The sequence below is a fragment of the Haliotis cracherodii genome, unplaced genomic scaffold, assembly GCF_022045235.1.
Source record: "Haliotis cracherodii isolate W230 unplaced genomic scaffold, xgHalCrac1.p SCAF_17, whole genome shotgun sequence".
NCBI classification, from domain to species: Eukaryota; Metazoa; Mollusca; class Gastropoda; order Lepetellida; family Haliotidae; genus Haliotis; species Haliotis cracherodii.
The window spans coordinates 30,332,653-30,348,986 of NW_027266272.1; the positions used below are offsets into that span (position 1 = coordinate 30,332,653).

At 39.0% G+C, this 16,334-nt stretch overlaps 1 protein-coding gene across 8 annotated transcripts in view; it reads right to left on the reverse strand.

Annotated features, from left to right (window-relative positions):
* Positions 1 to 16,334, reverse strand: part of LOC139464606 (zinc finger CCCH domain-containing protein 10-like) — a 188,988-nt gene that overhangs the window by 52,134 nt on the left and 120,520 nt on the right. For 6 of the 8 annotated variants that reach the window (XM_071246131.1, XM_071246134.1, XM_071246130.1 and 3 more), the window contains one exon: positions 8,571 to 10,796. The exons of the other annotated variants lie outside the window; for them this stretch is intronic. In XM_071246131.1, the coding sequence (XP_071102232.1) occupies positions 9,130 to 10,374 (1,245 nt within the window). In that variant the 5' untranslated portion in view covers positions 10,375 to 10,796 and the 3' untranslated portion in view covers positions 8,571 to 9,129. Of the gene's footprint in view, positions 1 to 8,570; positions 10,797 to 16,334 lie in introns of those variants that run through there. 8 annotated transcript variants of the gene reach the window in all.

The following is a 16,334-nucleotide window of genomic DNA, read 5'->3' on the forward strand; positions in this document are numbered from 1 at the left end:
TTTTGAAAGTAAAGAAGAGGTGGTGTTTATCCTTTTTGCAGTTATAAGCCTGTATGTCTGAATCTGTGAATACTATATATGACATATCTATCATATACATTTTCTTTTTTTCAGCATGATATCTTGCACAGTACCTGTTAATGCATGGCAATATATCTTCCCCAGTGTATGTTTACTGCATGACATATCTGTCCTGTATAGTGACTGTTTACTGCATGACAATATATCTTGCACAGTACCTGTTATTGCATGACAATATATCTTCCCCAGTGTATGTTTACTGCATGACATATCTGTCCTGTATAGTGACTGTTTACTGCATGACAATATATCTTGCACAGTACCTGTTAATGCATGACAATATATCTTCCCCAGTGTATGACTGCATGACATATCTGTCCTGTATAGTGTCTGTTTACTGCATGACAATATATCTTGCGTGTTACATAAGCTTTCTCTCCCAATTTAGGCATGTCAACTGGTGTGACAGCTTTGTGATTACCACGTACATGATAATCTCTACATAATGGTTCCTGTCTGTGTTCCGCTCATGACAAAGTCATACCTGCACAATACCTGCATCTGACAGCGCCAGCTCCACCTGTGGATCAGTCAGCCCACCTCCATGCACCAACATTAACACGCTTTATACAGGTGTACAGAGGGACCTGAAGACTAACATCTAGTCTCTGAAATAAACATATTTTACAGGAAAAACAACAGTTGTCACATCATCTTAATAAAATATATAAAAGAGCCCTGAGACTCTCTTCATTTTCAGAAATTGCAATAATCTAGGTTCGCCAACTATTATGGACTTATGTATTGGATATATTTGTTTCGGATCTGTATGCCAGACTAAGGGATCTGCAGCAAGGTTGGATATCAGAATGCAGACTTTGGGGCCAGATATTTCAGTACAACAGCCCTGATGAGGCAGATGTCTGGTTCTCACCTATGTAATATGTGATCACATGTGTATTTGGTTCGAGTGGAATCCTTGCTCTTATGTTAAGCAGGCTTCATCACAATAACTTTTCTGTTACCATTGTGTGGACTACCATGAGCTTCCCAAGGCAAGAGAGTTAACTGACTAAAAATACAGTTTCCACCCTTGCCGAACTAAGCTGGAATTTCTGGGCATGATTGTAGCGCCACCAGTAGCTATTACGAGTTATTTCCCTTCCATGTCCCTCCTATTCACCAATCAGATTTCACCTCTCATATCAATATTGCATTTGCTTCAAGTAAAATGGCGTCACCCAGTGAAGATAATCTAATTGATATTCGGCGGGTCTTACTTAGCCAAATGCATCAAATCACGCGAGAACCTTGATTAAAAACATTAACAGATTTGGAAAATATTTGTTGACGTAAAGTTGTCAGTATACATGCTTTACAAATCCTGAAATCCACTGAATTCTTTACAAACATTATGTCAGTTTCATTACGCAATTTTGATTGGTCTATGTTCAGACAGCCAAAATAAGACTCCGTGATTCCATGTTGGAAACTGGACTTTTATAGTCAGTTAACTTCCTTGCCCCGGGAAGATGTGTGGACCATAACTGAGACTAAAGTCATTCATCTGAAGCCAATATCATGTCATCAATTTCACTTATATCAGTTGATCTTCACTTTCCTTCCATATCGTTCTGTTTTTTAATCAAGATTGACATTTTATAAGTGGCATGTATTTCCTGCCATTTACATATGAAGTCTGTTAACTTTGGCAGGCTTTGATTTCATTACATTTTGCTTTGACCACTTGCTTCTGGCCTTATGTCATATTTCATCTCCTATGTCAAAATGAAATTATTTGGCCAAATTAAACTGCTACCTTTAGAGTGACATTTACTCATGTTTTTACTGTAATAGCATGATGTAAGAAGAACTGGTTTACGCATGGCTCAGGATTTTTGCTTCATATTCCACATTTCGCTTTCCTGAGAGCATGTAGTTCAAATGTCAAACATCATAACACTGGCAACATCATGCTGAACATCACCATGTTGTCACCTGTAACATGATGAAGGCTACTTGAAGGATACTTGAAGGACACAAGAAGGATACTTGAAGGACACAAGAGGGATACTTGAAGGACACTTGAAGGATACTTGAAGGACACTTGAAGGATACTTGAAGGACACTTGAAGGATACTTGAAGGATACTTGAAGGACACTTGAAGGATACTTGAAGGACACTTGAAGGAAACAAGAAGGATACTTGAAGGTCACTTGAAGGATACTTGAAGGACACTTGAAATACACTTGAAGGACACTTGAAGGATACTTGAAGGATACTTGAAGGACACTTGAAGGATACTTGAAGGACACTTGAAGGATACTTGAAGGATACTTGAAGGATACTTGAAGGACACTTGAAGGATACTTGAAGGACACTTGAAGGACACTTGAAGGATACTTGAAGGACACTTGAAGGATACTTGAAGGACACTTGAAGGATACTTGAAGGATACTTGAAGGACACTTGAAGGATACTTGAAGGACACTTGAAGGACACAAGAAGGATACTTGAAGGACACTTGAAGGATACTTGAAGGACACTTGAAATACACTTGAAGGATACTTGAAGGATACTTAAAGGACACAAGAAGGATACTTGAAGGACACAAGAGGGATACCTGAAGGACACTTGAAGGATACTTGAAGGACACTTGAAGGACACTTGAAGGACACTTGAAGGACACAAGAAGGATACTTGAAGGACACTTGAAATACACTTGAAGGACACTTAAAAGACACTTGAAGGACCTTTGAAGGAATGTGGCAAGACACAAGGATTTTTGTACTTTTCTTCAAAATTCCCACAATTCTGCTGACCTTGGCATCATAGTTTTCTCAGGATGAGTGATTGAGTGAGAATGGTTTAACTCCGCTTTTAGCAATATTCCAGCATATCATGCCACACTTTGTACCGATGTGGAGAATTGAACCGCACCCTTTGAACCACTTGGTAATTCCATCATGCAAATACCATAATGCTATAATGCCAATAATCTCAATCACATTATGCTATTGTTCAAAGGATCTGATCGTTCCATGACCCAAACAACTTAATTGAAAAGTCCAATTTGCTTATAATTTTAGAGGTGAAAATGGCAATTTTATTTGATAATATCAATATTTCATAACAAAGTTTGGATTTATGAGTGAAAAAGGATTTACATGTCTTTTAGCAGTGTACCAGCGATAACACAGCTGAGGGCACCTGAAATGCATGGGGACTCACACCCAGGCCGTCAGCGTCACGAGTTATAGCTTTAACCTCTAGGCTAAACACTACTCCATGTTCATAATAGCGTTTATTCCCACAGCTTCAACAGAATGGCTCAGCTCTCCTTGTGTTGCTGCTTCAGTCTGCCAGCAATGTCATTACTGATATCATCCACTGATGAGTTCCACAAGAACTTCCTAATGATTGCAGGTGATGAGCTCCATGCCTCCATGTCTAACCAACAACAAAGACAGATCCTGCCCATTGTTACATGGACAAGCAGATGCCGTATCCTTCACTTCAAAAAGTGTATGTCATGTTTTATTTGTCTTATGCAACAGCCAAGGTCAAAACAGCTGAACGATTTATTTGTCTAACTTGCTGTATGTTTCTTCTCAATTTATTTTTGACATGTACCAGTTAGGATTTGTGTGATGTGGGATCCATGTTCAGCTCATATAAACATATATCGGGCAAAGTGTACCTCTTTTCTTTGAATGAAAGGATGAAATAGAATGAAGTCTGTGGATCCAGCGTTTGTTTCCTTGAAGTATCTTGAAATTGAAATCTGCTTCAGAATCATCTTGTGGGAAGCTGGCAATAAACTGTTTAAACTTGAGTCAGATATGATGGATATATACGCTCATGAACAAAAGTAAGGGCTAACATAAATTAAAAGTCAAATCAGTGGTCACGACATGTCTGTTTCCAGCTGTGTTACATCCCGGATGTGGTTTTTGCGTGAATGTTTGGAACCATGGTGACCCCATGGATGAGACAGCTGCCTATTGTGTGTGCATGCATCCACAGATGCAGGGGGTGGAGCTGAACGTGTTTACCATAGATGGTCACCTGACGCTACGTATTTGTTAATACTCTACGTTTTGTCAGACAGTCTTCGTAGTCTGTCAGTTATTTGTCTGTCATGATCATGCTTTTCATATACCTGCGCAAATCCAATTACCTTGAAATCACACACTGATTGAATTGTTGAAATACTTTGAAACCTCTTGAGTTTCCGACCCATTCATGCATGTTCCTTGCCATGTGACTGCTATTGTCATGTATTGTCTCAGAATAATGACTTGTTGCAAACAATATTCCATATTTCTCTTACTTTACACAGCAATGCATGGGTGACATCATAAAAGCATCTTTTCCCAGGGCAAGGGAGTTAACGGACTAAAAAAGTCCAGTTTCAACCCTGGACTTTTACAAACAGATAAGTCCCCTGCTTGGGGAAGATGGTATGAAAGTGACTACCACATGAACTGATTCTAATCTCACCTCATGTCCCTACAACAGGTTGGAAAACGTTAAATGGGATTCAAACGATGGAAATCTGAACTCTTCAATGAGCACGTTAATTTTCCTGGTCAGTATTCTATCCTAAGACTTAGAACCGGGCAGGCCCCAGCTGGCAACAAGAATATTGCATCCATTATCTATTGCATTTGATTAATACTTACAATGTAACATCATCCATTGTATCAGGACAGCATTGCATTACAGGGCCATCGATGCCATGTCTGTCTGACAAGTGTCAGACATCAGGGAGAGAGGCAGAAGTATAGACTGTGCTTCACAAAATTACTGATAACTTGTGTATTCGACAATGTTGATAAACATTCTGTTTTCAGAGTTGCGTGGGTTAATGGTGTTGAAAGCTTGGACATTTGACATTTGACATTTGACACCTCCAAATTACGTGGTAGGTTTCAAATGAAATTTCTGGGCTAATATGTATCTCCAGATGGAGACACTCAATATTCCCAGTGTGTAATCGTTCAGCTGAAGATAAGTTATATTCTTATGATCCATCCAGCACTACATGAAAACCATGTATACCATGTGCATATTATATCTTTCCTAATGTCCTGAATTTGAAAATCAGAAAATTTGATAACAAAGGAACCTAAACTGATGTTTTTAAATTACGATTTATTGTGCTTCATAATTAAAATTGGAAGCGTAGTACATGTATATTTTATCTTAAAGGGATTAAAAAAAATCAAAATATCAGATGAACCACTGTATATGGCCAGAGTTCAAAATACCAGCCTACCAAACCTACCATGGTCTGTTTTTGTCTTGGTGGGTCAAATTTTAAAACATGCACATCTGGTGGTCAGGCTGAATTTGTTCATGTAGATTTAGTTAATAAAATAAAGGTTATGAACTTATACCCTGAGTGGCATGTACCGGGTAGATATTGATCAACAGTCTGGAGTGGATGTTTAGTAGTAGACATGCCAGTCCTGCAGGAATTTATCTGAATGTTAAACACTGATATCACGCATGTACTTTCCGAGAGACATTTAATCATTAAATATTTCCTCGGATCTTTTTCAACTCTGTTGTGTACATGAACATTTGACATACATGTAACTCATCGGTTGTGGCCTTGCATGTTTGGTAAAGAGCTCTATGTTAAACCAGGAGTTATTTTAATCAACAGCTTGGCAAATATGACAGGCAATCCCTTGTATGGAGCATGTTGACGGACCGACTTGTATCATTTGCACCTTACTTAAAATTTATTTTGGTGATGTTTTGACATCTAAGGAGCATGCTGAAGATCTTTAACTGCAAAAAGTGCAAGATCAAAGTGAGAAACAGGCTGAGCAAAAGATGCAATCTGGGCAAAGCCAATCTGCTAACCACAAACACAGGGAATGTATGACACCAACACCATGAGGCATCCTCTAGGACTTTTGTCACATCTCTAACCATTACATTTTTAGCCATTACAGCTTAATGTATGTTGATGGGACTTAAAGTCTACAACAAGGATAGACAAACACTGTATGCTGGGTCAGTGTGAACTGGGTGAATTATGGACACCTGAAAGTACAGTCATCCTGATTATTCATTATTGATATTATTTCTTAACCATACCAGCATGTTTTAAAAATGAAATGTATGAATATCTTTATTGTCATAAATGTTGACGTGGGTCTTGCTGGGAAATCCTGGTGTTTGTGCATTAAAAACCAACTATACAGTTCAGCATGATAGGCAACACAATGCCAGAAGGGTCCATCAGTTTGTTAGTTAGTTACCAAATCTAATTAAAACCAGATCTTTTACAATACGATACCTCTCTCCTGAAGATCTGAGGACACCAGGTTGCGTCAGGTTAAATTGGAGAGACCTTTGACATCCTGATCTATATTAAAAATGTGTGGGTTTTTGAGCCAATCCGGGGTCAGCTTCTAAACTTGATTTGGCTTCATTTCTTTTCCTCCATGATTTGGAAAATGAAAATCCAAAAAGAACACAAACATGCCCTCGATGGTTGTCCCTGTAGGGTGTAGATGCCAGGGTGCTAAAAAATCACAGTGTGTATAAAATATCCACAACAATATAATGGCACAGCCTTTATTATGTACATTCAGGAAAAGTTGTTTTCACTATTTCACCTTTAAGTTAAACACATGGGAATCTGTTTCGGTGGATAGTTGAAAGTAATTATTCTCTGGCCTTGATATTGTATATTTAGCATGTTTTCAAAATACAGAAATCAGATATGCTGATCTGAAGGCTTTGCTTGCTTGTACCAAGAACTTAGAAGCCCCAATGCTGATTGGCTGATAAGAAAGTTCACCTGACGCAACCTCCTATGGAGATGGTATTGTACCTGAATAGAAGATAAGATTTCAATGAGATTGATAGTTACTCCATTTGTACTTGGTAAGGTCAGAAGCAGCGTCATAGATACCTCAAGGTGAACAAAAGTGATCTCTCAAATCGGTTCCCGTTGTGAGTTCAGGGCTGAATAGATCCCTTAGTATTATACTCACTACAGCAGACTAGAAAGGGGATCAAGCTGACTTGCTTTAGTGGTTGCTTGTGCTTCATCAGAGACCATATAATATATTATATTGTCTCTGGTTTCATCAAACTTAGAGCATAAGCTGTTGCCCATACTGTCAGCAACTGGTTCATCTGATCCAGACTATGCCATGATGAAGCTGTAACATAGTTCATGATGGAATCAAACAAGATTCATACCAAAGACGCTACGCTTTCCTGATGTTGTCCATCTTGTGCCCTATGCCTAACCATGACTCACGATTTCTTATCCAAAATGTCTGGTATATAATTTACAAAGACGTTAATGTTACAGAAGATAAGTCTCATAAATAATTGATAAAGTCATGAAAATGTTTCAGAATGTTTTAATGCCATTTGTCTTCAGCGAAACCCCTGTGATCTGAATAATTTCAAGCCACCAAAGTCCAGCTATAATATTGCTGACTGTACCATTCACTCACTCTGAAATAGGCCATCCATTAGCACTGATGAGCCAGTAAGTGTGTATCTCAAAGTCGTAGTCTGTATCATGATACTCACACCGGTTATGATTCCAGTGACTTCAGGGACTTGTCTCTTCACTATAAAATGGTCTCAAAGTCTTGGCCAAACCATCCATGACTTGGTTGTCATGGTACAGTTCCGATTTAACAGATCAAAAACAATTTGTGTCCATGTTATTTTACTTACATGTATGTTAAATAGAAAGTCCAGCTGTAAACTTGCTTGAAATTGTATAGTTGATATGTTTGTGATCTGCATGAAAAAAAGATATCACCTCCCCAGAAATCGAAACAACATACTTTCTTTCCTAAACCTTAGTATCATTTTAGTCAAAGTTTTTCTTTGTAGTTTTACGCAGCTCCAGCAATATTTCAGATATAACTGCAGCCTGTATATATTCAAACCTAGGCCACACAATAGTTGATGTTATAAACAATATCCCACGCAGATGGAGTATGATAACACACAATCAACGAAATCACCGAGTCTTACCACAACTTACAATTAAGTCGCCTCTTATGACATGCAATAGATTGCTGGGGACCTATTCCTACCTCAGTCCCTACAGGCTTGAATGATAAAGATGTTATATCAGATCTTATCAGGTTTAAATGTCAGAATCACACAAGACTCAGATGATGCCAAGTTCTGTTGAAGACACATATATATCTTACCTTCAACTGAATTAAATTGCAAATGTCAGCTAATACTGGCACAAAAAATTATCAAAAGCAGTGAGTTGTCCAGGTGACCGACCGACTTTATATTTAAAATATTTACAGTGTTACATATTTCCAGTAAATACTAGATACTGTGAAATGCATTGGCATCTGCATAATTACTAATCTATATCAAGAAGACTAATAAATTTTCTACTAGGAAAAAATTTCTGCACAGTTTAACTGTAAAAATCTTCAGTTGTTGTACAGTTGACAACATGTTTTGGTTAACAGCCACTTGTGTTAGCTAGCAGGCTTTATGCATAGTCCATAACATATACCATGGTACGGCCGACCCTACCTTCTTCAATAGTAGCAGTTCCTTTCAACAGTATATCATCCCAGGCATCATCATCTTGAAAGCAGGATTGTCCTGCTTCCATTAGTAATCGAACAAATGCCAGCCACATCGTGCCAGGAGCTATGATGCACTCTACAATAGACTTATAAGAGGAGACATCTGATTGGTTTGTTTCCCTACACTTTTGCCATAGAAAGTCATCTGATTGGCTAAATGCACCGCAATCTATTTTTGAACCAAAACATTTGTGTGTGTTGGTACGAAGATTTGCAAATGTACAGAGGTGAGTTGTTCTGGAGAGCATATAGTACACCACTTCTTGCAAGTTCCTATAATAGTCTTTGCAACTGGAAAGAAGCGAGACACTCAGTACACTGGCAGTGCGTCCATCTCTCACACCGAAACTGACAAATCCAGAACAAATGCCACATTCAAATCTCAATTCATATCACAAATCTTTATTTGTTGATGAAAGAATAAAGTGCTATCAAATGAAGCGCAGAAAATCAAAAGCAGATGCTGCAATGTACTTACTATGTACAAACACAGTTTCAATGCGCCATGCTGCTGGGCACCCCCGCCACCCTAATGCTCTGCGACACAATGGGGTAGGACACTAGAGAAGCACTCTGGCCAGCCAAGTTTTGTGGAATACTCTGTGTAATGGTACCAGCACCTTGTAGAGGGTTTTGCTGCAGTGACGCTGGTGTTAGCGACACCATGGTGGATGGGTTCAGTGTCACTGACGGGTTTATGGATTGGGCTGCGAGCGCCGATTGGTTTGGAGCATGCACCATCTCCCGCGCAAATCGCTGAGCTGTTTGCAACGCGTGCTGGGTGGCCATTTCACTGTTAAGCGCTATCTGTTGGGACAAGCTTGTGCTCAGGTGGTTCAACGTAGCCCCTGTGCCAGCAACAGTCACTGCCGGTGTCATAATCGCTGTGGATTTGCTGACGCGGTAGCGCGCATTTTGCTCAAGAAGGACCTCATTTGTTGCAGTCAAATCAGCGACTTGTTTCTTAAGTTCTTCAACTTTGCGCCGCAACATGTTATTTTCGTCTTCAAGCATTTGGACACTTAATGAGCGCATGGGTGGAGGGTAGCGTCCATCGATATAGTTACCATATCCTTCAGAATCAAGCCGCCTTCTTTTCAGTGGGCCATGTCCATACTCAAACCTGTCATAACTATCATTTTCATAGTTATTAAAAGGCAGAACTCGGGGAGTCCTAATGTCCGTTTTGCGCATTTCAAAGTCATATTCCTGACCGGAAAGATGGCGATATTTACACTTTGCTCCACGTTTGCATTCACGTTTTAAGTAATCCTTACAAATGGGCACCTCTCCTTTGAGAATGGGAAGGGAATGTGCAACTGATCCCACCCCTAATGCTGCCTGCTGCTGGAGCCGAACAGGTAGTTGTGCTGTTTGAAGGTAATACTCCTCTTCTTCCCTCGTACAATGCAAGAACTTACATGATGCCCTACGGCAACCTGTGTTCTGGAAATCATGGCAAAATGTGAACTCCTGTTTCTTGCCGAGATCTTTTGCTTCATTGATTGTCGGATGACGATAACGACACCGCTTGCCTCTTTTGCACACATTCCGTAGAAAGTCTCTACATATACTGTTTTCCTCCTTGCCGTTCATATGTTTCGAGGTACCATTATATCTCATGTCCTCGCTCCCACTATCACTGTTGTCCGACATGAATGCCATATTGCCGGTTTGGTTGCACACAAATTCAAACTTGGTCAATTGAGATATGTTACGACTGACAATGAAATCATTCATCGGTCTTGGCAACAGACAAACCCATACAGTATCTCTGCAAGCTCTTAGAGTGATTTACTTTTCACCTTCTGGAATCTCAAGCATATTTTTTCCACTGAAAACAAACAGTCATCTCTATGCATAAACTGGGCTCCAAACGTCTCACTGTCACCAGATATGAAGCAATGACAATCAACGTTGATGATCAACAACAATGTACCACAGTTTCACACACAATATTCACGCTGCTGCTGTTGCTGCTGCTGCAACTGGGCTATGTCTCTTAGGTTATTCCCTAAGCCTCTGTGTTAGTAGTACATTCAAGAGCTAGCAGCGGGGCAGCCGGGCGACCAATCAAGCAGCGGCTTGCGACACCAAGAGGTCAGGCTAACGATGATAACGAAGATCGCAACTACAGGTCGCTCCTGTTTACTTCAGACCATCTGAAAGAAAACAAACAGCGCATTTAATTATCAGGTGCACCATAGCGCAAGTAATCTCTAACTTAGTCTTCAGAGTGTCTCGCCGCAGTTTAATATTTAAACGGGACCTTCAAACCTGTAAAAGACGTGTCAGCAAGCTTGTGTTATGCATGCTGACTTTACAATCAAGTTGATGTTTTAATCGAGACAGTTGGTGACACCATGGAGACGCTGCAGCGAAACTTTTAACCTGATGACTGCTTCACGGAATGAAATAGAATTTATTAAAAATGACTTTTTTTATATTTCATTCTCTTTCAGAATAAAGCTAGACCTGAATATATCTGCCAAATGAAAATAATTATTCACATGACAGATAATAGGACATAAAATTCGTACATAGACTTGAAAAACTCATGCCACTTCAATTTTAAATGGTTGTGTTGAAAATAATAATGCTAACAACTGGATATGATTATGTTAAAGTTATCTTATTTAAGTGATGTAAATAATCTGAATGGTACTGCTATGATAATAACACTAGACAAAGATTATCTATTCATAAAATGTGAGAAAATGTTTACATTTTACCAACACACACAAAAATAAAATATATACATATTCGAAATTTCAAAATTCCTTACATGTTAAACCTATAATAAAAAACCCTACATAAATATAAAAAGATAAAAAAATCACAATGTCACTTCTGACAGAGTTAACTAGGGTAAAACTAATGAATCACATCAGCAAGTCATCAGGGTAAACGGTGAACTACAAAACACATGACAGCTACCACACCAGACAGCCAATGAGAACAACAACAGAGCAGTGCAATGCATGAGTGAAGCTTACCAAGCAATCACAGGCGACTGACACACTGCAGGGTAAAAGAGTGGTAAATGAGCATGCATGAGGGACCTCTTCTTCTGCTGCTGCTGCAGGCAGGTGAAGATGCCGACCCCTGGTGAGCAGGGCTGCTGGGGAACATCTAACGCCTGGCGCCTTCATCAAAAGCTAATTTCTTAGGTCTGTCAACATTTTTGGATGATTTGGATGATTTTGTTAATGACAGAACCTAATTCTGGTTTTGCCTTTGTTTATGAGAGAAACACACATGCTATTTTTTTACCTTGTTTATGAGAAACACAAATGTAGTTTTAACAAAATCCTTTGTTACAGAGTTGCGTGTTTGTTTTCTCTATTAATACTGAAAACAATTTAGTTGTGTTAAAGCCCAAAACGGACATAAACTATTACAAATGAATAAATGTTTGTCGGAAAGATAGCTCCGACATAAACCAGATCTGCTTCTGGCTGTGACAGTGAACACTTCCTTCTCAGAGTAACTGCTTGTGTGCAATGTGAGAATACATATACAAAGATTTATTTGGTTCATTGTATTGCAGACACTATTTCCAGATATAAAAAGATATGATAAAATCTCCAATAAACATATGTCACCCGTGTAACGATCCTGTGGCAACAGGTGACATCAAACATAAAAAACACCAGGAAAATGAAAACCCTTTATGTATGTCACTAGTTTCAATAAATCTTTCTCTGGCTACAGATGTGAAATATCAAATGTGCAGATGAAGAGACCCCCCCATCCAGAATGTAAATCAATACTTGGACTTGCATTCAATTAAAAGTTGAACTGGAAACCGAAATTCTTATCCCAAGTACTGATCACAAAGATGCAGGAGCTGCAGTTGATGAAAGGACGTAGGCTTGTGTCATGCATCAATGTATATTCCCATGGAAGGATCCAAGAAAACTGTCCTCTAAAAGTCAACAGCATTGTTTTAATCTGTATTTACTGAACCAAAAACTCTATCGTCAAACAGACAGCATTATTCAGTTCAGGTAAGTCAAGCTCCCTATACAAACGCCCTGAACTTCGAAAGGTGACCCAGAAGTAACATCTCATATAATGGACATATAGGCTTTCATACAGGTGTTTCATTAAATTTGTCTCAGAATTTGGTAAAAGCTACTTTGAACAGTATTTCAGTCACATCATGGCAGTCAGCTTCATGTGGGAGGAAAGCTGATAGGTATGGTACTGACAAACCTATACACATAACCAGGCCTAGGTCTAATCTCAGATTAGACCCGACAATCAAAGGTTTCTGGCCTGCATAAGGGATGCAACTGCACAGCAAATTCTAGCACCTAGGTGGGTCAACCATGCCCTTAAGTTCTTTAAGATATTTGCTCATTAAAAACAGATTCCCTAACACTCACTATACACTATTTGCAGCCAATATTTGACTACTTCACAACGCTGTAAACCTGATAATGATGAGTGTATTGCAATGTCTTGGCAATCAGACAAAGAATATCACTCTTCAGAATAGAAATTACATTCATTCTTATGGACAACAGCTGATATATTTGATGAAACAAAGGCTTCATAGGCCTGAAATTTAGACACTCTTGGTTCCCTTCATCAAGATGCTGTGACAGCCAGGGATGTTGGTCATCAAAACAACAACAGCTTCTTTGACCCAGGCTGATGCAATATTGCTGGAATATTGCTGGGTGTGCCGTGACACAACATCCACTCTAACAGGCAATAACAACCAAAGTACATATCCAACACAGAAAAAGTCTGCATGGAATAATGAGTTTTCCCTCTTATTATACTAAGCTGAAAGAAGCAGTAGCTGCTTGACAAGTAAGTGTGTCTTGATCATGAGGTATTACAGCAAAGAATCTCTGACATACTCGTGACATAAAGCTTTGAACAATTTGTGAAACTGCAAAGACCTGATGTTTTGACCAGAAAAGTTTCTATGAGACCTGTGACTTTTGGTTTGTTTCACTGGTGCTACTGGATATCTGAGGAACGTTGTCAGTGGGCAAGAGCTATGAAGCAGTCAAACAAGACTAACTTCACACTGGATCTGTTTCCCTCTCCAGTCATCCCTATGAAGCCATCCATATCATATTGATTGTTCTTTGTCTCCATGCTTAACTTCAGAGGATGTGGTCAGTCAGAGTAATAAGAAATTAAACTGACATCAGAAGGAAACAAAAAATTTTTTTTTCAAATAACTAAAAATTGGAAACCTGCCTTTGGTTGGGAATATAACTGATAAATTCTGTTGCTTAAGATATATGGAAAACATGTCCTAATTTGATTATTGTAACACAACAGGTGCAGTGCTGGTGTTGACAGCCCTAAAGATATAACACAGGGGGCTAAAAAGATTTTTTTAAAAGTAACAGGCAGATTTACTTTCTATCTTCGTACTTCCTTACAATTAAATACCCCAAAGATTATTTTTATGAAACATTTTATGAACCCATTATAAAAAATTAAGGTTTTGACAAGACAAATTCAAGCCTGTGAATGGATGGATATAAAAAAAATGAATCTTGCTTTGGCAGTACAGTAATTTAGGACCTACCGAGTGGTGATGAGAACAAGAAAATATATAGATGGCCTGATAACACTCTCCACCACTATCACCAGTATCCAGTGTTGGCACTTCCTATCAAGTACCACCTCACACATCAGTATTGTGATAGTACTGTATACGACACTGTTTTACAGGCATACAACGCCTACCATGACCAATGTTTTCACATGATCAGTTAGATCCACCCGAGGGAATGTCAGATAGGACACCAGTGGGGCAGGGGCGGGGGCGGCGGGCACATTGCCAAGAGGTTCTCGTATCACTACAGTATCACAAACATCACCTTGCCAGCAGGAAACATGCATTGAAGATAAGACCACAATAATTTAATTATGTGATTTCCACCCAAATCTTCACAAAATGTAAGGAGGCATACATATTAGACTTGCATAAGTCTCTATAATAATTATTACTTTAAATCATAATTTCTAGATTGTATAAATAATAAGAACAAATTGTCAATATAAATGACAGGAACTAAAAGCGCTCACCTTATAAAGTATTTCTTTGTGTGTTTTTGTTCAAAGTGTTCAAAACATCTGTGTGCAAAAGCTATCAATGGATGTGATTAACATGAAGCTGGAATGCTTGGTTGTACTTGCATGGTGACCCGTGAAGATACGGGGTAGAATAGATCTTCAGTAACCCATGCTTAAAAGGCGACTATGCTAGTCGTAAGAGGTGACTAATGGGATTGGGTGGTCAGGCTCGCTGACATGGTTGGTGCATGTCGCAATTGTGTGGATCGATGCTCATGATTGTCTGGTCCAGACTCAATTATTTACAGACCGCCGTCATATAGCTGGAATATTGCTGAGTGCGGCTTTAAACAACAAATAAACAAACAAAACTTGTATGGTGTATTTCATGGAAATATACGTTACAAATATCATTTTGGCTGTTCTGTACTTGGGTAAATAGTGATGAGCGGCAGTTACGTGTTTGGTGTTGAGATGGGCAGGAATGAAAATCTGCTGTAACTAATCATGGCCTCAGTGCTTCAGTGTCGTATCACTTCAACACATTCACCGTGATGTTGTGTAGACAATAGCACAAAGAGGCATTAATGGGAAAATGTTACCTTAAACAAAATTTAACAAGATAAATAGATTCAATATTCAACTGGAGTCAAAATACTACTCTCGTAATAGATTTTCTTGGGAGGGTAAAAATTGTCTGATTAGATTTGCCAGCTCAGGGGAAAAGAATCTGATAACTAAAGTATCATTGAAAAAAGGGCAATCTTTATCATTCTGCTCCATATCTCAATGTTCTATTTGTGTGACAACGTTCAGTGAAACATTATTGAAATGTATTCAATCTTAAATATACAGATAGGTTAGCTAGAAGCTGCGGTAAAACTAATCACTGTTCCTTCCTTTCCATGCTTGAACTAAAGTAGCAAATAATTGCTTTACATTACCTTTGATCTCACATAAATGACGTAAAAGAAAATGGCTTTACATAACATGGTAAAAATTGAAATGGAGAAAAATTGATTCATATTACTTCTATGACATCAATCAAAAGAAAAGGGCAAGTGCATTCCAGGACATATTCAGGTTTCCAGCATCTGGATGTAGAGAGCAATAATGAGTACCGGTATACATTACCGTTCAATTGTCGAGACGCAGTCATAAGGAATTAGAAAATCTTAATACATCTTTTATGCATGTTCTGATGTGTGTTTAACCCCACGCTCAACAATATTCCAGCTATATGATGGTTACCTGTAGATAATCAAGTCTGGACCAGACAAACCAGTGATTGACATCCTAAGCATCAACCCGCACAATTGGGATGTGATGAGATGCAAGGCATGAAGCCTGACCACCGGATCCATTTGGTCAACTCGCAACCAGCATAGGTTGCTGGTGACCTATTTTTAAGTGGAATCAGAGGGAGTGAGTTGGGTTTAAAGCCACTTTTAACAGTATTCCAGTTATATATCACGGCGTGTCAGCTTAATGAGGGAGGAAAGCCCGAAGTGATGCGGGTCTCAGACGTTTACCACTTCAGTAAAACCCACAAGAACGGGAATGGTGCTGACAAACCTAGAAAAATAATCGGGGCGACTCTGCACAGAGTCTGCACAGCGAATCGCGGTGCCTTAGACAACTGGGCCACC